The 26,948-nt window shown below is 35.6% G+C and overlaps 4 protein-coding genes across 7 annotated transcripts; 1 reads left to right on the top strand and 3 right to left on the bottom strand.

The window, feature by feature from the left end:
* Positions 1–1,080: 1,080 nt before the first annotated feature.
* On the bottom strand, positions 1,081–4,152 carry LOC127807805 (phenylcoumaran benzylic ether reductase Betv6). The gene is made up of 5 exons (XM_052345923.1): positions 3,881–4,152; positions 3,657–3,791; positions 3,214–3,451; positions 1,761–1,964; positions 1,081–1,460 (listed from the first exon to the last, which is right to left on the bottom strand). Exons 1-5 carry the CDS (start codon positions 4,061–4,063, stop codon positions 1,294–1,296), a joined length of 927 nt encoding a protein of 308 aa, XP_052201883.1. The 5' UTR covers positions 4,064–4,152; the 3' UTR covers positions 1,081–1,293.
* An 11,065-nt stretch (positions 4,153–15,217) lies between these two features.
* LOC127807563 (tubby-like F-box protein 5) lies at positions 15,218–19,216 on the top strand. 2 transcript variants are annotated; one of them, XM_052345517.1, is made up of 5 exons: positions 15,218–15,691; positions 16,893–17,267; positions 17,390–17,477; positions 17,780–17,903; positions 17,983–19,216. In XM_052345517.1, exons 2-5 carry the CDS (start codon positions 16,923–16,925, stop codon positions 18,644–18,646), a joined length of 1,221 nt encoding a protein of 406 aa, XP_052201477.1. In that variant the 5' UTR covers positions 15,218–15,691; positions 16,893–16,922; the 3' UTR covers positions 18,647–19,216. The 2 variants fall into 2 exon arrangements, with proteins under 2 accessions (XP_052201477.1, XP_052201476.1); XM_052345516.1 differs by having other exon boundaries at positions 15,220–15,691; positions 17,771–17,903.
* Positions 15,830–26,512, bottom strand: LOC127807561 (uncharacterized). Of its 3 annotated transcripts, none has more exons than XM_052345514.1 (4): positions 26,171–26,325; positions 24,410–25,593; positions 21,367–22,415; positions 15,830–15,911 (listed from the first exon to the last, which is right to left on the bottom strand). In XM_052345514.1, exons 2-4 carry the CDS (start codon positions 25,547–25,549, stop codon positions 15,845–15,847), a joined length of 2,256 nt encoding a protein of 751 aa, XP_052201474.1. In that variant the 5' UTR covers positions 25,550–25,593; positions 26,171–26,325; the 3' UTR covers positions 15,830–15,844. The 3 variants fall into 3 exon arrangements, with proteins under 3 accessions (XP_052201474.1, XP_052201473.1, XP_052201472.1); XM_052345513.1 differs by lacking the exon at positions 15,830–15,911 and adding an exon at positions 16,058–16,417; XM_052345512.1 differs by lacking the exons at positions 15,830–15,911; positions 26,171–26,325 and adding exons at positions 16,068–16,417; positions 26,371–26,512.
* Positions 19,107–21,358, bottom strand: LOC127807562 (uncharacterized). The gene has a single exon (XM_052345515.1). The coding sequence runs from the start codon at positions 20,664–20,666 to the stop codon at positions 19,107–19,109; it is 1,560 nt and encodes a 519-aa protein (XP_052201475.1). The 5' UTR covers positions 20,667–21,358.
* Positions 26,513–26,948: the final 436 nt, after the last annotated feature.

Raw genomic sequence — 26,948 nt, 5'->3', positions numbered from 1 at the left:
AAAAAATCTCGTTAAATTTCATATATATATATATATATATGGAATTATGTATATGTATGTATCTGTATAGAATCTTTAAAAGGGTAAGTGATAGTCACTGATAACAACCTATTCTTTATTTTTATTTTTTTAGTTTATATGTCTGCAACATGATAATTCTTTGACAAAATTTTTAAAGAGTGATTAAATTATAGTAAGATTAAAAATTTAATGATTGTTATATATATAATAAAGAAACTAAATCAGACTATGAGTGAAATTTGCAAGGATTTCAAACTAAAAATTAGATCAGTTGGTGTTGGGACCGAACCAAATTAGTCTATATTTTTTTTCCTTTTTCAATATAAAATTTTTAAAAATATCATTTATACTATGCATATATAATATCACATTATTAAAATCATTTGACTTAAACTTTATTCATTCTATTAAAAAGACAATATCACCAATCTTCTATCATTTAAAGTTATAATATATGATGTGGAACTAGAAATGAGTATTCAATAGATTCAATATTAGTTTTATTTTATTTTTTTGATTTTTAGATTTATTCAGTTTGATCATCTACTCGATTGATTCAAGTTTTTGAAAAAATTCAATCTATTGAAAAAAATCAAAATTTTAGTAAAAAATGTCATTTTTAATATTTTAATTAGTTTGATTATTTTATTTTTTTTAATACAAAAATTAAATTAAACCAAAATAATCGAAACACTCAAATTTGAAAACCGAACCGCCTATTTTGATCAATTTTTGTTAGTTCGATTCCGTTATCTCAATTTAACTACAATGTTCCTCACCCACGTGAGACCATCCAAACATCACTCCTCTAAATAATATTACCAATTTTTCACTACTTTAACCCATAATATATGATGGGAAGCTATCCAAACATTACCCCTTGCATGACTCAAATTCTAACCAAAACCTCGTACTCACAAGGCAATGAGGTAGAACCTCTCTAACCACTAAACTACTTTAGCTTGAGGAGTGATATCAAGAGATGTTAGTGCCTAAATCATGCAGCTTTTACTGTTTTAAAGAAAAATAATAATAAATGCTGCAAATTCAAATAGAAAGTTGAAGCAACACCAGGGAAGAAAGGCCTCCATTCCAACCTTCAACCAAACACAATCAGAGTTGCATCTACTTGCATTTAGCGATTGAAACCAAGCAACTCAAGAGTTTATTTTAGTAATAGTGGAGAAGACCTCTATAAGGTTTCAGTTAATTCCGTGCATAATAGTATGGCTTCGTGTATTTTAGACAGCAACTCGAGAGTTTACTTCAGGCTCAGACAAACTGGTCAAGATATTCATCTACGGTGGTGTACTTGACATCTGGGTAAAGCTCAGACGCCTCAACTCCAAAAGATGGCTCGATCTCAAAGTTGGTCTGGTCTCCCTTCACAAAAACCGAGTGGTTGATTGCTAGTATTATGTTGATTGGGATTGGAGACTCTGCAATATACAGCAAAAACATTTTGACACCATTAGCCTCTGTAAATTACTGGCCACCAATTCTATAATAAAATCTATTTTGATAAATATTTGTTAAGAAAATGGAGCAACCCGCTTTGGAGGAGTCGGGGTAAGGTTGTATTTGTACATAATCTTTCCTTTTTTTTTTTGGGGGGGGGGGGCAAAGAAGCTGTTTAATTTATATTTATTAGTAAGCTACATAAAAAAGATGATCGATTCGCATATCACAAGAATCACATCTCTATTAAAAGATGGTATGTGTTATTCTTGTGGACTAACCTTGGATTTGCTTGAGGATTTGCTCTTCTGGAACATAGAGTCTCTCAAGGGTCTTGCCAATCTTCTTCTCCCACAAAGAAACAAGCTCGTTGAATGAGTAGATGTTGTTGGGAGGCCTGATGTATACGATCTTGTTCAATGTCCTTGGATCATCCACAGCTTTGATGGTATAGGTGCCAATGTCATGCTCCTCATTGAGTATTGCTACAAAGGTTATAAGATTGACCAAAATCAGAATGCAGGGCTTATGAACATCAATAACCATTACCAGCCAAAATTGCACAAGCCGTAGAACTAAGACTACTACTATAACAAAACAGAAAGATCTCATACAACTATTAAGTGAAATGTTCAAATGATGCTGCTTGCAAAGTTGCAATGTATCATCAACCTAATTAAGAACAAGAATACCAACATAGCGAGCTTTAATCTTCTGATGTAATTGATATGATCCCTTTAAATTTGAAAGATTTACAATAAATAATGTTGCCTTTGAATTAAATGTGATTGGGTAAGAAATAGGTACTTTTTAAAAGAAAAACACCCAAATAAGGTTACTACAAGGCTCCATTGAGGTCACAAATCTTATTTCATCATAATGGTTTGAATTGAAATCCCATCTCTATGGAGATTCCTGAAGAAATAAGAATGAACATATTTAACTTATAAAGGAACAATCAATGTGATTACATTTCTAAAGGAAAATATGATGGAGCTACTGACATGGCAAGTCGAGGCACAAACTCATGATTGATAAATATTAGACATGACAAATGACAAAAAATTAACAAATAGTAATAGCTTGGTAAAGTGATACTCACACCTCCAAGATGTTAAGACTCGCCTAATATTTCAACATCAATGGTGATATGAACAGGTAATTTGAATCAAGTTCAACAAATTGATTGGCTTTAATGCCTTAAATTTTTATGATATAGAAAATTTAAAGAATTAGTGTTGTAATCAGATTTTTAATTATATTGTGTAATAAATATATTTGTTAAAATATGAAATAATTATTTGAATTTTAAGGGTTCGCATAATAAATTATAAAATTATGTTAATCAATAAAAAAATTTCATATTTAGTCATTTGTTTTGAATATATTTTATTTTTTAAAGTTAACTAACACATCAATCCAAACTAACACAACCCACTTTACTAGGGGCCAAGCCCCTTTGACTAGATAAAGACGATAAAAATTGAGTGGTCACCACCTACATGACCAATATTTTTAACTTGTGAGGTTGGCTTCTGCAATTTTTGGTTTCCCTAATCTAATAAATATGCAATTAATTTGGCATATTCACATTTTTGTAAACTAATAATAATAGTAATATCAAGTGCCAAATTGGCCTGATCTACTTTAAACCTTTGGAGCAAGAAGTTCATTACCGAAGCAAAGCCAGGACCAAGGACAGTTAAAGGAAAGAGATGGTTTATTAGCCAGTACCTTTGGGATTTCCATCACCAGGGATGATCACTTTTTCTCTTGGTGGAGAAGTCAGCCCTGGTTGTGCCAATGTGGGGAGGAAATAGCCAGCAAAGAAGTTTGAAGATACATAGGTGTGGGGAATACCCTCGGCTTCAACAGCTCTCCGGATTTGGGCCTTCAACGCAAACGCGGATTTGGCCGGCTCCACCGCATTCACTCGGTCCACATCGTTTCCGAACTCCGAGGGCAAGAACCTCTGATTTAATCCAAAGAAACCGTAAGAAAAGTCACATTCCTAGTGCTTCATTCGAACTCCTATGATATGAAAATTTCTATAGAATTGATGAAATAACGCAGCTATAAGCCTACAATCGTGGAGACACTCCTTATAAACAAGTAAAAATTATGTACAAATATATATATATATGTATATATAATTTCCACAAAGATAATCAACCAACCTTGACGTTTCCGGCTTCCTTAATGGCGGCAATGATCTTAACTTGATCTGCTAACTGCAAGGAGCCGACCGTTGATATCACCACATCCACCTGCTTTATCGCCCTAACCAAACTCTCGTGATCGTTCAAATCTCCCTGCCATAAACAAAAAAAAAAAAACAAATCGATCTCACATTATTCTGATAAAATTCCGTGCAAAGATTCAACAGTAAGAAGGAACAGACATGGAGCACGGTGACGCCAGTATCCTCGAAGCTCTTAATGAGTTTCCCTTTAACGGGATCGGAAAGTGTACTTTCTCTGACCACAACGAAGGTAGGGTGACCGAGCTTGACGCTCGCTTCCACTACGTACTTTCCGATGTAGCCCGTTCCGCCGATGATCAGAATTTTGCTTTTCTCGGCCATTGGATTATTTTCCGGGAAAATGGAGGGAGAGAAAGTGGGAAAGGGTAGAGAAAGAAGATGCTGCGGGGTTGGGGCGTAAGAAGCGGACAGGGCGGAGAGCAATTTAACGTGCGAGACAGGATGGAATTACTGAAATAACCCTCTTATTGGGAAGATTTTGCAATTGTCTAATTGACAATTTATGTTAATTTATATAATTTATTTTTTAAAATTTTCAATTCGTTTCAAATTTCCATTAATTTAATTTAATTACCAAATTATTTTTAACTAACTGAATTAATTTAATCCAAACGACTGTGGCCTGTTAAAATGTCGCCAAATTAACACAATAGTAATAATTTAATAATTACAAATCAATATAATAAGTATTTTTTCATGGTATATATTTATTAATCAATTATATTAATTTATATAATTATTAATAATTCAATAATTCATGTACTCGATGCGCGCTTGTGAATGGTTTGGTATGTCTACGATTCAAAATGATGGTAGGTTATTATATTCTGACGTCAGGCTAACATCAAAGGTGGACAAATAGTCATGGGCCTATATTCTCATAGTTAAAATTGGGCCTGGACCCAGGCCTACTCCCCTACCTAATAGGTTTCCGAGGTAAAAGTGGGTACGATAATAAAGTTATTTTAGAAGTCACTTATTGTTTAGAGGTCGTCTACTTATTAGCTTCAACTGGTTTTCAGTCTAGGATCAGTTGAAGATTGAAAATTGGTTGAAAATAAATAATATTATTTATTAATTAATAATACTAATAATATAATATACATATAATATATTAAAATTGCATTATGTTAATATTTATATATATAATATATTCCTATTAAGATTTTTATATGAAATTATTTGTTTATGGAAAAAAAAAATTAGAACCAGTTAGGACCAAATTGGATTAGATTTGTCCGGTCTTCGATCCAATTTCTATATTGATTCGGTTCAATTGAATTTAATATGAATCGAATGAACACTACTAAGTATATGATTTAATAACAGTTGAAATAGTATTGTGGAATATCTAAAATGTTAATTGGACACTTAACTGTGACACTCATATCACACTCGAATATTAATATGTTATATTTTACATCATATTATTATAAATATATAATATATTAATACATAAATATCATTAAAAATATTATAAATACATTATAAGTCATTACCCAAATAACATTTTTGGGGAAACATAATTAGTAAAGGTGATGGGGGCACCATTGGGACTATCCAAATTACCTTGTTGGTGAAACATAATAAGTGAGATGGTGGGGGCATTGCCATGATTGACGGTTGGTTTGAAAGTGAAAGCAATGGCAATGTCATAACCACCTCATTCCTTCAAAACACCGCAAATCTAACACGCAAGATGGCATGTTGGCTGTTAATTAGTGGTTGGTAGGGGTGGATCTAAGAATTTAAGTAGGAGAAGTTGAATTTTTTTTTTTTGAAGTATAGAACTATATATCATAGTAGTAATTTTTTTTTTACTAAGTTATTATTAAAATAATATTTTTTAATATAAAAAATTAATTTTAATTATGAACTGCAGCTCAGACACGAATTTGTCACTGATAGTTGAGATTGAGATTCAAATAATAAAAAATAAGACAAACAAAACTTTAATCTTTTTATGTAATTTTGAAGTGTTAGATGAGAAGTTGATTCATGCTCAAAATGATATTAAAATAGGTAATTATTTTGAGTTTAAATATCATTGTCAACTTAATAGTTAATTATTTAAATAAATTGTATTTGTTTCGATAAATTATGAAATAAATCTCACAACGAGCGCTAATCTCGTGTTTAGTTGTCATCATGGAATTTGAAACCCTAAACAAATTGTTACTGATAAGTTAGAGAAATGTGAGGTAAGATATCTAATGAAATTGTTAGAATTGAAATCTTATTTAAAGAGAAAGATATCAAATATCTAGAGTTTTATTTTGTATATTATATGGATGATCCAATTCGCAAGGAATATGATTGGGAATTGATTGATCATCTTTCTAAAGAAGAACCAAAATAGAATCAATTTGAATTCGAGACCACTATTCAAAATTTAGATTTATTATCTCATGTCTATTTTTTGTAAAAAAATAGCAATTGAAGTGGAGAGTTTTCAAACAATAAGTGATTAGGTTAACAATTCAATCAAATGATATTGAACATGTTTCCCATCTCTTTTAGAGAAATAAGTGGACTATTTCTTTACAAAATTGTGCTGGCAATTCCACCAAGATCTATTCTTTAGTTGGGGGATGGATTTACACGAATTTCAATTATAGTGAATTTTATGATGTCAAGATAAACATTATTTATAAAAATCATAATATTCGTGAAAGCTTTATACTCTTTTATAAATAAATTAATAAATTCTCATTTCAAAAAATGTACGTCTCTAATATTGATTTAAATACGATCTTTAAGTTTTATTTATTTTTAATGTCTGACTTAAATATTAGAATGTTTACGTGAAATATTTTTTACATCTTCTGACTATCCTCTTTCTTATAAATTAAGTCAACTTGATAATGATTTTTTTAATCAATAATTTTATTATTATATTCGGACGATAGCAATAATTATAATAAATTTACAAATTCAAGGAGGCAGCTACCTTTGGGATTTCCATCGCTAGTGATGATAACTTTATTCTCTTTTTGTTGGAGAAGTGAGGCCTGGCGCTGTGCCAAAGTGGGGAGGAAATATCCAGCAAAGAAGTTTAAAGATGCAAAGGCGTGGGGAATTCCCGCGGCTTCAACGGCTCTCCTGATTTGGGCTTTAATCGCAAACGGAGATTTTGCCGGCCCACCGCTTCCGTTCGGTCCACATCGTTTCCGAACCCCCAACGGCAATAACATCTGAATTTAATTCATAGAAACCATAACAAAATAATTTTTTTATTAAAGGAAAAAAATTACAAAATCGACTTTAATTTTATACTAAGACATATTCCAAACATTACAATGAAAGATTAAAATTAAAAAAATAAATAAATAAACAAATAAAGACTTCTTCTAAATAAGAAAAAAAACTATAAAACTATGTACAAGATTTAGATGAAGTTTTTGAAAGTTTGTACTGAAAAAATTAACTCCTAATCATAATTATTGCTAAGTATTAAAATGGTATATTCATGCAAATGTTGACATTTGTGATAGCAATTCCCGACTACTCTCTAAATAATGATTTATAGTGCTAAAAATATATTTATGAGTTAACTACCATTTTATTTCGTTATTGTTATGTGTTAATAATAACAAAATGTTAGTAACCCCATCACTAAATCTGCTTGTAGTGGTTCGATTTTATTTTGTTAAAATTTTGTTTAGCTTAAAGTTTAACTTCAAGCTCTTTCAACTTAAAGTTAATTTCACATTGAAAGTTCAAAGTGTCACACAATTTTTTTTGATAAAATATAGGGATATTTTTATGTCTTCACTAGAAATGTTAAAGTTGAAATCATATCCCTAATCACACGAGTGCATTTCATATTGAGATTTTATCCTTAATTAATGAAATATTTAATAGTTTCACCTTTTTGGAGTAGACGTGTCTAATGAGATATTTTGAAAGTTTGAGATATATATGATTTTTTTGATAAAATACAGGAATATTTTTATACTCTTACTTAAAATGTTAAGGCATAGAATATATTTCCAATCAGGTGAGTGTATTTTACGTTGAGCCTTTATTCTTAATTATTATCTAATAAGGTGTTTAATAATTTCACATTTTTAGAGTAGAGATGCTTAATAAAATATTTTAAATACTTGAGATACAACGGAATTATTTTTTGATAAAGTACAATAATATTTTTATGCCTCCAAATGTTATTTACTAAAGATGGCATTGATAAATATGTTATTATATACAAAATGTGATTTTTTTGGGGCCTTGGTCCGGCCCAATGTTCTAGCCCATCCATCCATATTTTTCTACATCCCAACGTTGAAGTATTGTGTTAGGCCTCTTGAGCAATGGAATTTCTTTTTGAAGAATTTATTTTGATTTTATGTGAGAAAATTACAAACATATTAATGTGAGTAAAAATTAAACCCAATCATAACTTGACACGGGAATAATAAATATAGATCACATATGTTTCGGTTAATATTCTAATAGTGAATGGTGATGCACATTTTCTCATGAAAATAATCTATAAGAGAATTTAGATCGATTGTAATTCAATTAAATTTGTTAGACGTGGAATAAGGATTCCCTTAATAGGCTTCCTTAGCGAGAAGATAGCCTCTTACAAACATAACTACTATTTAAAATAGTTTTTTGTTATAGTTGCTTGTACCTCAATCATCGTCATATTGCTATTATATTGTTCCACGTTACAAACACCTTAACATTATCATACTAATGTGATATCATTTCTAATTGTAGACATCTCAACTATTGTTAAACCTGCAATACCCAAAAAAACTTATGTACTTGAATGAAAATTTTTGTGGATTTAAGTGTAATTTTTATTTGAGCAAAAGTATAATTTTTTAAAATAATAGGGCTAATATATAATTTTTGAAACTTAAGGATTTGGGGGCACGACCAAAGTGAAAGAGAGCAAAAGCTGAGGGGCCAAAATAAAAAATGCACAAGCAAGTAGATGGTCGCATTGTGGCTGTCAACAACATGTCAAATCGACATTCGGGGAGAAAAGCTAGGCCATCAAGGTTTAGAGGAAGATGTCTGGAGCAAGGAAGCGATTAGATTGGCTAAAAATTTGATAAAAAATGGCTATAAATAGGTGGGTTAGAGCCGAGGGTTTTCACCAAGTTTTAATTAAGAAATTTGAGCATTCAGGGAAAAATTAAGAAATTGATAAAAGGCTTTTGTTTTCCAAGTGAGGGAGAGAATTTCTGAAGAGTTCGAGGGATTTTGGTATTGGTTTGAGGGTGTTTCGAGCATCGCCAAAAAATCAAGAGAATCGCTGGAGACACACTGTAATCGACCAATTTGAAGGTGTTTTGACTATAAGCCCACAATGTTTGGGAGGAAGAATAAAGGAAACAAGAGGTTTGAAGCAAAATCAATGGCCAATAATGAGAAGAAAATCGGAGAAGACGATTGATTTCGAGTGCATGGGAACATGCACAAGGCACGTGGTGCAAGCACGTGTGGGCATGTGAAAGTAAGAAAAAATAAAAAATATGAAAAAATTCTAAAAAATTAGGAAATTTAATTTTATTAATTTTTCTTAAAATTTGGTCAGGAAAAATATCAAGACACTAATTTCGAGAAAACTTGAACAACTAGATCAAGGTGAGTGGTCTTTCTCGAAAACTTATACGTGATATGTTTTGCCTAAATGAGCATGAAATTCGCGAGAGATTCGCCAAGTCTATGTGATTTATGTGCATCTTGTTATACATATGATTATTCATTTTGTATTGCCTCGATAATTGTGATACTAGATTGGGCATGAAATCATTGACATATTGATAATCATGTTATCCATGTTAATCATGGTGGAATGAGAGTTTACCCTAGTAGCCTCACCTGCATTTCCTCAAGTGAGTTTTACTGAAATGGCCATAGAAGTATCTCGTGTCGTGTGATTGTCGGGGTGATTGTCTAAGGTTCTGTGTCAAGGTTAGAATGCTAACAAAAGCTAAAAAGGAAAATAAGGTTATCGAGACATGATTTCAATTGTATTTCTGTTCTATACTCATAACATGACGAGTCGTGAGATTTTTAATGATATTAAACATGTTATTATATATTAATTTGTTTGTCGAATATTGTAATTTTTGTAATTATTGAGAATAATATTGTACGATTTGAATTGATTTGCGATTATTATATCTCATAAGGTTTTGATTCTATTTCCGTAAATATTTAATTTATTATTTCTTAACTTATTATTTGAAATGTTAAATATATATGTTTTAGGGGATTTTAAATATAATATTTTAGAAATTTAAGAATAGTATTATTTAAAAAAAAAAAAACTAAAATAGTGAAGGGCGGCTCATTACAATACCACTCCAAAGAATCCTTCCCAGAGGGTCAATCGCAATATGCCAAGTGCCCCACTAGTCAGATCGTGCCAAATGGCCTATTGACTTCTTTGTTATTCTTTAAAATGGTTTACGCTCGAAAAATCCTACTCAGAATTTGAGAACCTCAGTTAGAGGGATCGAGCCGAGATCTCACTCAGTGGTTGTACACTAGACCTATATAAAAGAGTAAGGCCCACTAAGGCCCAATAGGTAAACACATACTTTCGGAGATTCACTAATATTCACAAAAAATTGGAACCCCACCCCCATAAAAAATCTAGACGTTTATGTACTTGATAGTCGTTCCCAGCATCATTCCTACTGCAACAATCACCACTTGGGTTCGCGTTAACAGTCAACACACTTTTTTTGTGGAAAAGGGTGGAGATATGGCTGTGCTCAGCCTCATCTGCTTCAAGATATGCCCCATCAAATTCATATTGAAATGGCATATTCCACATCTACAAAAACTGCCAACAACAATGGCTGATCCATAACCAAACAGAGCTCTCAATAGGAACTCCACTTTTGCAAATTTTTATACTAAATGTAACACTAAGATACATATGAGTGCAGTGCTGGGTTCTGATTCAATTTTGCATATATGCAATAATGGGACACTAAAATTGTAGTGATGAAGACAAGGTGACCGGTTCATATACAAATTTTTATATTTTTATTCTGGGTATGTGTTTGGGACTTACCACGCATTTGATGTGTTTATCCCACACATATTTGTTGTCTTCAAGAAAGTGAATTTATGCTTGAGGATAAACCCAAGTATAAAGAAATAAGTCTATGGTATATTGAGAGACCTAAATGAGAGACTAAAGTGGGATACTTGGAAGAGACTTATTGTTATATGTATTTTCTGCTCGAATGAAGTGGGTTGGACTCGACCCTGCAAGCCGACCTAATCACCCGAAGCCTAACGGCCCATGGTTGAGGTTGTCAGTTTCAGGCCGCACGTTGCCTAACTTCGAGCTCAAATCGCGGGACCAACCAGGCTTTAAATGAGCTCCCAGCGACGTTCTCAATTCGCAGACAGCAAAACCAATCAGTTCGCAGACCGCAGGACCAATCGGCTCGTAGATTGACCATTCAGCTCGCATAAGCGAGAAGATCACGGAATAATGATAGGCTAGACATCATTCTGGCCTCTCTCCCAGCACATCTCTTGGACCATGACGGTCCCATCCTAGCCCTATACCAGCATGCAGAAACATTATTGCAACCTCTACTGGGTATTCGTGTGCCCGCCTCAAATCCCATCCACATTAATGAAGGACCAGTCAACGCCATGCTGCCACTGGAAAACCTCATCGACGTTGGTATTCAGTCCCATCACCTGCAAAAGCACAGTACATATGGAGAGGGCATCATCTCCTCCTATATTTTAGCTGGCTCTCTTCAAGGCCGAGGTACGTTCTCACTCTCTGACTGGCTAATACTCAGGTTACTCCCTTACTTACTTGGGCGTCGGAGTGCTTGCAAGTGCTAGTCGCCGGAACGCTGACCAAACCTTCCAAATCTCTTAGGTGCGTTTTCTCTTTTCCCTTTTTGCATTCATTTCCCAGAACGATCAAAACGAATCACAGTCGACCAAATCCGAACGTCGACACCTGTGAAAGACTTCAATCCTCAAGGGACCTCACCTGCGAGAGACCCATCAGGGACTTCAGTCAATGAGTGAAGTTATCTCAAAGGACTCGTGAAAGACCCACGAGGAACTTTAGTCCGAGAGTGGCCTCACCCTAAGATACCGAGGCTACAATCAAGTGACCTCACTTTTGAGCCTTTCTCAATGTCTACGAGCGACCTTTTTGAGAATTTGTGAGTCACTTAAAAACTTTTATTCGAGAGACCCTCTAATATGTTTGTTTACAAATTCGAAAAAGAGCTTGAAATGCATGTTGAATTATGTGGTCCTTCAGCTACTCTCTTCTCTATAAATAAGAGAGTCACCATTCTTGTTTAAGTATGCTCACAATTCTACTAAAATTATAATTTTACTTTGGGCATGAGACTAATTTAAATACTGAAAGGTTCACGGGTGATCTCTTCTGCGCCTCTAAACGGTTTCTCGATATAGATCTTTCGGATACTTTATAAGACACTATCTCGTATAAAAAAAAATTATTATTATATCTTGAAAATAATAAAGTTAAAAGAATAATGATTTATGAACAAAATGATTTGCCCAAAGACTCCCTTTTTCTGAAAAATAAGACTAGAATGCTGGATTTGGGAAGGGTGAAAAGAACAAAGAGAAAGGAAACAGAAGCACGTTGGTCTTAGCAATGGTACAATTAAAGTTAGGTTCCATGGACCCAAATACCCGGTTGTTAGGTTTTATGATGCGACATAACCACGTCAAGACAATTGACAACTGAGGAACACTGGCATGCCAACTTAACTAAAATGGAAGAAAATAATTAGGTTAAAGTTATATAGTGATATTATCACATACCATACCATTTGAATCGACGAATAATTGAAACTTTCTTTTAACTCTAGGATGTGATCAGTCGACATCGAGGTGCCAAACGATTCCGTCTATAAAAGTTCTTGAGAGTCATCAGCTTGTTATCTCTAATGTATCTTTGCTCCGTTGAGAATTAGAAGACATGTAAAGAGAGAAGGGTGGATGACGAGGACTAGACAAAGATGTGTTATGGCGTGTTTGGATTTGTTTATAGGGACACGATTATCCATTTACGAGAAAACGCATCTAGCCCCAGCCTCGTATATCACTCAAGCATGCATGACTTGACATGGTGAGACGTTTGTCGTGATGGTTTTGTGGGGCAAATAGTAGTGGTGTGCAAAAGTTCACTTAAACAATTGAACCCAATCAATCAAAATTGTTGGTTTCAACTAAAGGTTGATTTGATTGGGTTATCATCATTTTAATTATTTTAATTTAATTTAATTTTTATATTAAAAAATCTAAATAATAAAATTGGCTAATTTATTTTATTTTATTTTATTTTTTTCAATTTTTTGGGATTCGATTATTCGTTTGGTTTTTTTCATTTTTTTTGGGTTTGTTCGGTTCAATTTTTTTGATTTTTTTTTGTTTGTTCTGTTTTTTATTTTTTTTTAATTTTCTCAGTTGGTTAGATTTTTTCATATTTGTTTAATTTTTAATTTATTTAGATTTTGAATTTGTTCGATAAGTTTGATTTGATTTTTTTACATAACTTGAATCTATTCAATTTTAGTATTGCAATCAATTCTATTCTCATCCCTAATAAATAAATAGGGATGTTGATTTAGTTTGAATCAGATCGGATTAGTTCTAAATTAAATTAGATTGGAATTATAGTTTTTAAAATTTTTGAATCGAATATCGGACCTTAAAATCTGACTGGATCAAATCAGACCAACTTGGTCTGATGTGGTCTTAACTGATTATAAATATTTTTTTGTTTTTAATATATAATATTTTAAAAATGCACATATTACATGCATATCTAAAATTTTAAAAATGTCAATAATATATATTTAAAATTTTAAAATTTAATATATTATATATATTAATGATAAATAATAATACATATTAATTAGAATTAATTTTTAATCTTGAACTGATCTCGAGATAAACCGATTAAAAATTATTGCAACTTATTGATATGTATAAAAATATGATAATCTTATTAGTATATTCAATTTTAATATTTATAAAATTATAAATACTTTTTTGATAAATTAACGATGAGTTTTCATAAATTATTAATTAATTTTTAAAAATTATAAACACTTAATATGTATACCATTCTAAATATCAAAATAAAATATTCAAACACCATTTCATTTTCCTACTACCCAACACACCGCGTGTGCAAGCGACGAGCTCATCACATTGAATGACCTTCAAAGTACTTTCTAGGAGTTAATCCCTCTCGTTGATGCAACATCTCATCTTAAACCATACTTTGAAAATTTACCTAACATCTCCAACAAACACTTTCTTGTGTTGATAATGATATTTGTGATCGACTATCTTAGTCTGTTTTAATATGAGTATTGATCAATAAGAAAAAAAAAAAAAAAAAAGAGAGATTGGTTTTATTGATATGGTCTCTCCCTCAATTTAATAGAATAAATGATCAAAAAATATATAAATAATAATTAATTTCTTTTTATTTATAAAAATTTTAAGATTATTGTTCTTATACGGTTCCTCATGTTCTCAATTTTTGTAAAGAAGGTAAATTACAATTGGGTCTTTGATCATTATCTAAGCTGAATATTGAACTCGTAATTTACTGGTACTAATTTTAGGGTATCACTTATTCATCACTTGACCTATATTTTAAAAACTTTATCTGTAAAAACCTTGATTTTTATATAGGTGGAATGAGAATATTGAGAATTATTTTTGAGATTCTAAATCTCTTTTATTTTGGATTAACAAAGAATATGTGAAACTAAATAGGGATGGCATTAATTAGGCTCAGTTAATAAGAAGTGAATTCTCTATACTTGGAGTGAATTAGGATATTTCTAATTAAATCTCCAAGATTCCCAAATTCAAGTATCTTAGGTTGATGACATTAGAAAGGATTCTTGAGGTTATTTCTATTATGTCTTGGATTAGATATTTCTTTTTTTTTAATAAGTAGATTAGATATTTCGAGCTGTGTTAATAGGAGTCGAATTCTCCACAACTAAAATTTGAAAATTAAATTTTGTGAACATTCTTTAAATTTAAACAAGATAAATTGATATTATAACATGTGTCATCTCCTTATTATTTGTCAATAAAAATAAATAACAAGATGGGATCACTTATTTTCGAAAAAAGATAAATTAGTATTTTTATCTTTTCAATTATTATTAGGTGTATTTCTTTGCGCTATATTCTAATTAAAATTGTTCTATTAAAAATTTAGAGAGATTGAAAAATATATATTTTTTCTTTTTTTATATTAGGCGTAAGGCAGTGGCGGAAAAGAAAAAAGAAAAAACAAATAGTAACACCACTGTGATGACGTGGTAACTGAGAGCATGCACCCGCATCCACCAACCTCCATGGAGCACACGTGTCCATAGAGGTCACGCCAAAATGGTGTGACCCAAAGACCCTCCCGTTAATTTCAAAGGACGAAATTAAAAAGGCTGTTTCCTTCCATATATAAGTTTCAAGGAGATGAGACGCAGAGACGCTTCTGGATCCGGGAAGAGCTTGTGGTTGTGGCCTCCGCTCTGCTACAGGAGGTCGCGGTGACGCTGCGACAACCACGACGTCGGCAGCGGCGGCGACGGAGGTTTCCCGGCAGCAGTGCCGCCACCACCACCTGGAAGACCTAGTGTTGCGGGACACGGTCGGCTTTTCTCTGATCTGAAGAGCCTTTTGTCTCCGCCGAGACATTGGAAGGATTGAAGAAGGAAACGGAGCGATATTTTATACCGACTCGGATTTGAATTCTTCGGCCGCATCGCTCGGTTTTTGAATTCTCGAGCCTTTTGGTCTGAGATCGCTTTGTTGTGTTCTGATCCTCGGAGACATTGCAACGTCGCCGTCTAGCGTTGGATACGAAATCCTTGGGACATTTTTGGGAATTTTCTTCCGATCTGCGGTGCGTTACCTAAACAACCGGTACGTGAATGCCTGTGTGTTTTGATTACTCTTCGCTTTTGTTTTTCACATTTTGAATTGCGGTTTGGTTATCCGAGAAATCTAAGGGGTACAAGGATTTTGAATTTTTGTGTTCCGCTGCTTTCGAGAAGTGGAAGCCAATCACTGCCTCAGCTAATTTTCACAACTTGTTTTAAGAGACAGCTTGTGCGTTCTGCCAATGAATTTGTACAAAACAAACCTTAAACAGGAAACATAATATGCCAAGTTAGGGAAGAACATAGTCCTACATTAATGAGAATAAACTTTGAAATGCCTAATTGAGTAGATCCACTTAGGCATATATGATAAAATATTGTAGGATATCTAAGGATTCTAAAGCATTTGATGGAAGATACGAGTGTACATGAGTAAGATTAACTAGCAAGATACGAGTGTGGGAACGTGAAGAAGACTAGAACAACTGTACAAGAAGCAGAGAAGAAATTTTGAAGAAAAAAGCTAGTGTGTTATTCGATTCATGTAGTCCAGTACTAATGATAATAAAATCTTAGATCCAACCACCAATAAATGATAGAGATCCAATTAAGCATGTATTGTATGTAATCCTACAACATCTATCAACAGAACATTCTAAAATATCTGGCGGGGATTCTAGTGGATCTGGCTGGGATATTCTAACAGGTTTTACTTGCTCTTTCATATTCTCTGCCACCAAACAGATGCCTGTACGTTGTTTTCTGGATGCTGCACGGAATGATAAAGGAGAATAATTAACCTCAGTGTTTGGATAACTCAAACTCATTTAGGTTTGTGATAATATTGATTGTTTATCAAGCATTTCTATTGGCATATGATTCATTATCGCACTTTTCATAAAAAGGTTCTTTTATGTGCATTTTGTTATTATTTCCATTGTTTTTCCTAAATGGCCACGAGTTGTCTGTCAACATGTTCGAAATTTGAGTCTGCTTCGAGATTTCTTAGTAATAAATGAACAAGACAATACCAGTCGAGTTTTCCTTGTTATTGCTTCTCTCTAGGACGTCATCAAATTTCTTAGAGATAACCACTTTCTGTCAGGTAATAGAGACAAGAACTATCATTACCATTGTTACTTCGACAAATGAATAAAATTGATATGTTAATATTTCTCCAAAATTAGATCTGTCAAATCTACAGGCAGCATCTTGCTAATGTTCCAATTTGTGTTATGAAATAGATCGAGTGGAAGAACGTTTGTTCTGTGATAATGCTATTTCAAGGCATTCTTCGGCAGCTCAGAGAAATGTGCGACAGTAAGTCAAGGAGTAGAGCCAATAGGACGTGTGTGCTTGGACGTGGAAGGTCGCATATAGCCCCCGAAAATTCTCCATCTCCATCTGCCTTGGTTCAACAGAGCCCTTGGGCTAATATGCCCCCTGAGTTGCTTCTTGAAATAATACATCGACTAGAAGCTAACCAGACCCTGTGGCCTGCCCGGAAGGATGTTGTTGCTTGTGCTGCGGTTTGCAGATCATGGAGGGAAACAACAAAAGAAGTTGTGAGAACTCCTGAGCAATGTGGGCTACTCACATTCCCCATCTCAATGAAGCAGGTTAGTCCTCAAAACCCCTTCCTCGCCAAACGTTATCCTTTCTTGGTTATTCCTGTGTCTGCTCTGCTTGCTGAATTTGTGCTATTTGATTCTTTGTACTTCAATGTTTTGAAACCTATCAGCCAGGACCAAGAGATTATCCTATCCAGTGCTACATAAGAAGGGACAGGGCAACATCAGCATATCGCTTGTATCTTGGCTTGAGTCCTGGTAAATAATTAATGCCTTATTGCGTTTCCTATCCTTTTAATCGATCTTTCTCTCTCTCTTTCTACTGCTAGAGGAGCTTGGTTGCATTTTTATGTACTATAAACTTGTAGACTTACTGCATAATGTTCAAATTACAGCAGGACATCAAATTTTTGGGTACTTTTACTCTTTGGGGGGACATATTTGTTTCATTTATGTGATTTTCGGTATCAAAGTTTTTGGATATTCAGAGGTACCATGCAGGTGCCTCCAGCTAATGGATACATAAGATCATGATTCTTACTTAATTACAGCACTGTCAGGAGATGCAAGTAAACTGCTATTGGCTGCAAGAAAGATTAGAAGGGCAACAAGCACAGAATTTCTCGTATCCTTGGCAGCAGATGATTTCTCTCGAACCAGCTGTATGTACGTTGGGAGGTTGAGGTGCTTCTAAAATCCTTTTTCTTCATCTTTGCATCATTGGATTCATTTTTCTTGAAATGAATTGGAAACGTTTTAACAGGTCAAATTTCCTTCGCACTAAGTTCATCATTTACGATCGCCATCCTTCCTGTGACCATGCAACCCAGTTCAGTGGCAAGTCACGCCAAAAAACCGTCTCAAAGCAGCAGTCTTCTAGGGTACCAGCTGGTTATTACAACATTGCTACCATAGCATATGAGCTCAATGTTCTTCGTACGAGAGGTCCAAGGAGAATGCTGTGTACTATGCGGTCAATCCCCACATCTGCAATTGAGGAAGGGGGCACTGCTCCAACTCCAACAACACTTGGGAATTGCACTGATGAGCAATGCTCTCCTTTATCAGAAGGGAAAAATCTTGTTAAATTTGAATCCAGTAATCCTGTTGAGCCACTCGAAACTGTTCGCAGCACAAGAGATCCATTGATTTTGAGAAATAAAGCTCCTAGATGGCATGAACAATTGCAGTGCTGGTGCCTTAATTTCAGAGGGCGTGTCACAGTGGCATCTGTCAAGAACTTTCAGCTGGTAGCATCTGTTGACCCATCCGAAAATGTGCCAGCCACAGAACAAGAGAGAGTAATATTACAGTTCGGAAAGATAGGGAAAGACATTTTTACAATGGATTATTGCTATCCCCTCTCTGCCTTCCAAGCCTTTGCAATCTGTTTAAGCAGTTTTGATACCAAACCAGCGTGTGAATAACCATACTCAACTCCTATGGAAGGCCTTTATCAGGCCTTGCTTTCCTGATAGATTGTTGTATATATTTTCTACACAGGAAGATCCTTCGCGTGCGCCCTTTGATATTCATGTGTTGGCATCATTTTTTGTAATCTGTAGAATGAAAAATCTGCGATAGTTCTCTTGAGTGTAACTGCAATAGTCCTGGTGTTCTTCCGTATTCAGTTTTGCAGTAGCTCAGATTGTCTTTTAGCCATAACAAAGCACTCGCACCACTTGTACATTTGAATCCTTGTGCATTCAAATTTTGATGTTCCTCGTCGTCCTTAACAAATATCAAACAATTTGCAATAGCAGGATTACCTTGAAATGATAAATTTTGTGGACTCTAAAGTGTCCTTATTAAATTTACAGTTACATTATTCTGTTTTGTACACGAATGCTTAAATCTCTGTAGATTGAAAGCTGACCAGTTGTTTAGTTAGAAAATATCTATCTGGTTTTCTTCGTTCTTCTCCTTGCAGTAGCGGCAACCATGACGCGGGGGCTTTTCGGGGTTATCTGAGTCCGAGTCACTTGGCTCCATGAAAAGCCCTCGCAAACATCTTCTTCTAACTCTGGGCTCGTAGGTAAGCTTCTGTGCTGGTGTAACATTAAATTCGGCCCTGTGGGTACCGATGGACTCTGTTTTTTTTGCAGGGCTTAAAGGTTCCATGTGGTTGCAAGAACGGACGATCTGTACACCAGGACTCCCTTCGGTAATGAAACCGTCCAACACAATAGAGTTGTTGATGCTCTGTACATTATTGTTTATATATTTTTCTGGCATCTGGTCTTCTTCATGTTTTGAATAATTTGACTCTCTTCTCTCGAAGTTTACCTCTCTATCAGTGGTGGCTTCAGTGCTCACGTCTTGGTTGATCTTATAGCCCCTGTGAATGTAGACCGTCCCATCTCTGTCTGCCGATTTTGAGCCCAGTTGCATGGATGCTCCTCTGTTTTCACCAGCTAAGGTCATGACAACTAATTTGTCAGCCATTGGATCCTTTGGCTGTTCGGTAACCATCTTATGAACGAACTCAGAAATATCATCCCTGATCTCTTTATTCTGGGGAGGCCTTTCTCTGTCCTTCAGATTTGGAATCACAGTTTTGGTTTGTTTCCCGTTAGAGCTGAAGTTGGTTAATGGCCCCGTTCTGGTATGAATCACTTCTTTCTCTAGTTGCTTTTGCTCTGCATCAAATGCAGCATTTTGATGCATTTTGTTTGGTACGCTTGAGCCTGATGCTGCAGTCCTCTGCCTGAACTCCCGAGTGACATCATCGATCTTCTCCTTGTTCCCGAGTTCATGTATGATTTCGTTCTTTTCAACAGTTTCCTCGGGATTTCTATCTGAACTTTGAGGTGCCTTTGGTTCAACAACCGTAGAGACTTGTTCCGCCTTTGTCTGCAACTCTTGTGATGCTGGCTCTAAACTCTCGAGTTTCGGCTCTTCTTGGGAGACAGGCAAGGGGGGGTTGGTGGAACCCGGGGGAGACTCGTGCACCTCTTGAGTTTTAGACGGGGATTGCGCCTCTGAAGCTTCATGTGATTCTGGCTGAGTCTTAGAAGCTAATGGAGACATGGGCAATGGCTGAGGGGCAGCCTGGAGTTTAGGGATGACCTGAGATGGGGATAGAGGAGGTTCAGTGGCAGCTTGGGATTGTTTAGCTGTGCGTGATGGTGAAGGTGCTTGAGAGGCAGCTCGGGATTGCCTTGTTGCACGGGATGGTCGTGCTGGTAGAGAAGTAACTCGGGATTGAGCGTTTTCATTTGATGGTTGAGACTCGGTTCTTGTTGATGCTTGAGACTGGGAAGGAGGGGAGGCCACCCCAGCAGGCCTAAAAGGTGACCTCTGGGCACGGGGAGCCCTTGTGGTGGGCTGGGTAGGGGTTTCGCTGCTGCTTTCAACGGCAGCAGGGACTTGTGGTGTCCGGCGAGGAGTTCGTGCTCGTGATCGCCAAGGGAGCCTAGAGAGGAAGCCCTGCCTCTGTTCCGCCATTGACAATATAGAATGTAGACTAATGAAAGACGCAGACGATCTGGGTCGGATGCTGCTAATGGGTCAAGCTTCCAACTATTAACAAGAGGTGCATTATAAAATGTCTGTTTGATGGCCTTCGGTTATGCTCCTACGATCTTATTTTACTGATGATTGCCTTGAGTACGTACGAAACCTTTTACTCAAGGTATAAACTTTGCCAAAAGCATTGGGTGACCATTTCCACCCGTGCTGCCAAAGTCTAGCTGTTTAATCTATCTATTACTGTTTGCCCGTAAAGGTATTCCAAGCATATATACTTTTTCTTGCAACCTCCTACTTGCAATGGTTGACAAAGAATTCAAAAATAGTTCAAAATACGATTGCACAAAATGAAGGACCGGAGATGGAGGAAAGATAAAATGGTTACCCAGTTATTCAAGAAAAGAACACCACAAAAGTACATGTCAACAAGCATGCTTAAGGCGAATCTACCAGGAAAGAAGAAAGCAAAAGATAGAGGCAAGCTTTTCTTCTTCTAATTTCATTGAATTACACCAATGGAAATCACATACCTTCAGCCTCAGGAAATCAGTGTCATTCCCGCAGCCATGACAGTGTTCTAAGGTGCATTTTCCAATGGATGAAAGTGCTTCCTCATTGTTAAATTAACCTTATAACAGAAAAAAGAGGAGGGGGGAAAGAAAAGAAAGTACACTACCTCATTGGTTGTCTCTTGCGGCCTATGACTTGGGATGCCATCAAGGCTACTTTAAGCGGCTCTGAAGCTGCAAAACCCCGCGTCTCCATTACTTCATGTATCCTTCGAGCATCCTGGACAAATCCACCAACTATAAGCCCATTTATAACCCTTTCAAACTCCTCTTGGCACAACTGTTCCTTCCTCGCCTCAACAACACCCAGGGCTTTAAGAGCCTTTTTCTTATCTCCTGCCCTTGAGTACATATCACAAAGGCTTATGTGAACATTAAATGGAGGAGACTCCCCTTGCTCGGAAATCCTGCCCAATAGGTACTCGGCTTCATCAATCAGCTGCAGTTTTCCCATCCAATCCACCAGAACACTATAAGTAGCTACCCCCAGCTCATGTCCGTCCTTCTCAAGCTCCAGCAGAAGATTTAATGCCTTGTCCAACAAGTTCTTCTTCTCATAAGCTGCAATCATACTAGCAATGCACCTATCATCAGGCTTGTGACCAAGTTTTATCATGTAGTCAAAGTTGCTTCTTGCCTGATCGGGGTCACCTGCTTGCCCAAATGCTTCGACAAGCAATGTACACGACTCCATACTAGGCTGGAACCCCCCAAACTGCATTGTGGTTGCAATTCGTTGGGCTCCACCAACATCACCATGCTTGGAAAATGAACGAAGCAATGCCATATAAATCTCCCTTGTAGGTTTCATATTCCTTGCCTCCATCTCTCTCATCAACGACTCACCCAGTTTGGGTTGCCCAGCATTGACATATGCCATTATCATATGGTTGTAAACCCTCATGTCAGCTCGAAAGCCTTGGCTCCTCAAGTTTTCAAATGCCTCTTTTGCTCGTTCAAGATTACCTGCCTTGCTATACATGTGAACCAATACAGTGAATGTGATCGCGTCAGGCAGGATGCCTTTTTCATTCATCTTCTTGAGAATCCTTTCAGCATCTTCTAAATGGTTCTCGTTAGCATGAGCCTCAATGAGCTTTGAGTAGTCACGGATGTTAGTTTGAAAAGATTCTTCTCCAAGAACAAGCTCTGCAACCTGGAGATTAATCATTTTAACACATCAAGTTAAGATAGAGACTGAAATGGTCAATTTACAGGACGTCTCAATAAAGCCATAACATACCCACAATTGAACATCACACCAAAGGGTAAAATGAGACCGTGCAATAAAGTCACCAAGTAGTATTATACAGAAATTAAGTTTTGATGATATTATAACCAAATAGACCATAAAATTTGAAGCTACTTGTTATAACAAAAAAGGTCAAACAAAAGCAGAACGCTTGAAACTTGAATGATTTTTAATTTAGTAAGCAGCTATAAAACTGTCAGTGTTTTCTATTTAATTAGACAAATGTATTGGACAGAATAATCAGGTCACACCAAGTTTAGTTGCATCTATATCATACTTTATTAAAAACAACTATAAGATGAGATATTTAGATAAACCTGTTTCGTAGAAGGGATATAAATATTTATATCTCAAGATTATCTGTGACTTGAATCAAGAGAACCAGTTCAAAAGCTATCAGATAAAAGGATTCATGTAACAAACTCAGATTAACTGAACTGGGTAAATGGGGACTCGGACAAATCTCAATGGTGCCACAGCAATAGCTACTCTTTTGGTACTATAGGCAAAAGTAGTTACCAAATATTTTTGAAACATGTTATAAGGTCTTTATGCGATGACAGCACAAAGGTTTAGCATTTAAACATTTTTGGGAAAAGAATCACCCCAAGGATCCAGTTTACTTCCTTAATTTAACGAGTTCCCAGGAGTAATAGTTCACAGAGTAATACCATCTGAAGGAAAAATCATAATAAAGACTGACCAAGCAAGACTTCAAATAACTTCTTTTTGCAGAAATTCAGTTCACATTTTACTCCTTCAGCTTTCTTAGTTCTGTTGTTGTTGTGTGTGTGTGTGTGCACGTGCGTGTGTGCGTGAGAGAGAGAGAGCAATATAAATTAAATGCAGACCGTCTAGAACATCTACTTAGACAATTGTCAGGGTCTCAAACCTGACAAGGGAATTCTCCTTGGTGAGGAGAATTAGGGTTTGATTCTAAGGGGGAGAGAGAGAGAGAGAGAGATTAGAGAAAATTAAGGGAGGGATGTTCTGGAATTTCATCAACAAATTCATCGATAATTCTCATTGAGAGGAAAGCCCCTGATATAGGCCCATCCTCGTAATTCACTCTTACAACTATCGCCTAACGCCCTTGGCTCCCACTGTTATTTCTGTTACAATCTTCTAACTATCTAACCATATCAACTTCGCTAACAGCTTCTTGTTATACTACCCCTTATTTGTTACAACTCACTCCATACATCTCTGACTACCGTAAGGGTCCTGACAATAATTAAAACAACTCACGCTTGCAAATGGAGAATATTTTGATGCTGCACTATTGTGTTCAACCCAAAGGGAATCAGACACCAGCATCAGCATCAACATAGAAAACTGATGCTGATGTTTCTAGCACATAATCAAATAGAAATTCAGTTAGTCATTGCAGACACACCAGTAAAGACTAACCAGTGACCAGAACAGCTGGTATTTGTCGTAAATGGAGAATTTATAGGTGATATGTACTTCTTCATTTCATTCTTCTTGAACTCTCTAATTAAAAGTTTCTAACATTATTAGAAAAAAGGGTAACAATAATGAATGCTGCAAACATACACACACACACAAAATATGCTTAAACAAATGCAAACCTATACATGTTTGCTTTAACATTTACCTTGGACAGTTAGGGTCAAACTTTTATCCCATTATACGGAGTCGTCTACATGAAGTCAATCTTTCCATTCATTACCTATCCATTGCCAAATCCAAGATGGATAGAAATTACAATAAATTTGCAGAAATAAGGGGTTCAAGAGGGGAGGGGTGTGGAAAGGTTGAGATTAAGTGCATATAAAGAAAAATGGCGAGCAGTAAATGAAAGCGGGCATCATTTAGTCACCAGTTGTTATTATTATAAAATGTCGCTCCTTAATGATTAGGGGGAAGTGACAAACCTTTAAGTGTAGCCGGACATTCTTTTCTTTCAATCTATCAAGCAAACAAATCCAGTCAGTCCTGTTAGGCTGGAGATGCTCTACCCATTCAGCCAACAGTGGAGCAGGGTCATCCTCCTCCTTTAATGAAAGAATTCTTTCAGTAACCAGTTTGCATTTCCCAGAAATTGGTTTAGGCTCCTGAGGCCAGAGAATCTCCCCAGTCTCGTGTATTTTATCAGCCACCTCAGCCCACTTTGCATCGGAGAGATCAAGACCGTAAATCTTGTATTTTATCTTCCCATGTCTCCTTGGTAAGGAAACAACCTTAGATTTCTCTTGATCCACAACAAAATCATTCCCAACAGCCACTTCATCCATGGTTTCAGTTTTCTTCTGAATTGTTTCATCTTCTTCTTTTTGGTCCTGGGCTTCTTCCTTGCAAAGATGCTCCAAACTCTGGTAGAATTCACTCTCCTCCATTTTCTCACGAGCCCACTTGAAGCGCAGCTCTCTCAGCATCTCCCCACGAATACCCACTTCACCTGCAAATCTACACATTTCCTTTACTTCTTCAGATTGAAGAAACCCTTTCATTTTTTCCTTCTTCATTGCCATCTGCATGTCATTTAAGACATCATTGCTAACCTCCCAGACTGTCCTCCAGAGATCCTCACTGAAGTCCTGAGATGGGGTAGCCACTGCCATACCAAGCATTTGCTCGAGGCCACCCTTCTCCATTTCTGATAGAACCTTTCCAACAATGATTAACAGCATGTTATCAATTGTCTTCTTATCACAGTCATGGTAGACTTCACTGAGCTTTCCACGCATTATCCACACAAATCGAGACAAGAACTCATTCGTGGTTCCATCCTCCTCTGCTTCTTCAGACTCAAGATTCGGGTCACTGCCCAAGTTATTCAGTTTTGTAGTTGGATCAGAATGGACATATTTGATGAAAGATAGATGGGGTTTTGGAAATTTAGGACTTGGCAACAGAGTAGCATCCCAAATATTTGGTGAATGAATGGAGGGTGAAATGGTAGTACTAATGGTGGACACATTTCTGTAAATATAAGAGCATGGAGATGGAATTCTTCCATTAAGTCTTGAAATATTGTTGATTGCCACTCTAGAAAAGAAGTGCTTCAGAATCATGTCTCTAACAACCTGATGATTTTTAGCACTAGAGATGAAACTACCTGGAAAAAGAAAATAGCAATAATTTAACTACTGCAGCTTTGATATCAAAAAGAAAGCCACAATACATTTTAGGTACATCAATAAGTAATGCCATTGTATAAGGTTCGAACAAACTCACAATCCATTCAATGTTCCAAGAGCAGACCAAGAAGGAAGCCAGAAAGCAAAGTCATACAAGTTTCATTCACTATTTTTCTGAAATAACTTGGATAAAAGTGGAAATACGTTTGAGACAAAAACAACTTCAACTTTAAAGAATAATTACTGTTCCAAATCTCGGCTGATATACACAATGGTGACGAAGAAATTGAGAGAGGGAATCCGGCCTTCAATTTTAGTAGCATGAAAACAATCATGATCGCAAATGAATGTAAAAATAGAAATGCGAATGCTATATGTGCTTTAACTCCAGTCACATAAACTCATATACCCACCCAATAACCATATCCATCTTTCACAAACAACTTCAAATGGCAATTTGTCAAACACCATTCCGTCATAAACCCAACTTCATAACCAATTCAGAAAACAACATATTTCCATGGAATGAACAAACTGAAAGATCAAAAAAAGTACCCTAAAAAATAAAAGTGAGAAGCAACTCTGATGAACATGTTAGCAGCAAAAGACAAGCGTATTGTTCGACATTCTTTTTTGGGGGGTAAGTATGATGTTCTCTTTTGTAAAGCGGGTAGGTATAATGTTCGACATTCAAGATTCAAGTAAAACTCAATCCGGTTTTTGCTTCAACTCTGAAAAATATATTAAGAAGTCACCTGTAAGACAGCTCCAACTTCAATTCTCAATTGATTTCTCCACCCTCGTGCAGTTCCCTTCTCCCACCTCAGCTTCTCATCACCCTCTCTCTCTCTCTCTCTCTCTCTTCTTCAAAAGGGCAGCACAAGGGCCGGTTTCCTGAGCTGATTCAGCTGGTGCCCTAATGGGTCCTGGTCTTGGCCCATTTAAAGCTCATTTGGGCCTGAAGTAGTTTGGGCTTGCATCTTATTTATCTTTTAGACAATTATTATTGAATCGTAGAGTTAGATGTACAGAAATTCGAATAAACTATATTATTATTTTTTTTATTTTATATTTTTATAACTACCAAAATTTTGATTCTAATAAATTTTAATTTCTCTTTTAATTTTTTTTATTATCAAATTTGATTAACGAATGTTGATTTAAGATCCTTATTTGAAGAAAACTTAGAAATATATATATAAAGTTTCCTACCTTGAACCCAATGATTATTTTGTATTTTTTTTTTTTTTTTTTATGATACAACACTTCACATAATATCTCATCATGAAGCTACTTTTATTATTGTTCTTCTTTTAGACATATTTCTATCAAA

Source organism: Diospyros lotus, chromosome 8, assembly GCF_014633365.1.
Source record: "Diospyros lotus cultivar Yz01 chromosome 8, ASM1463336v1, whole genome shotgun sequence".
Taxonomy (NCBI): Eukaryota; Viridiplantae; Streptophyta; class Magnoliopsida; order Ericales; family Ebenaceae; genus Diospyros; species Diospyros lotus.
This window is presented reverse-complemented; position numbering and strand designations above follow the sequence as displayed.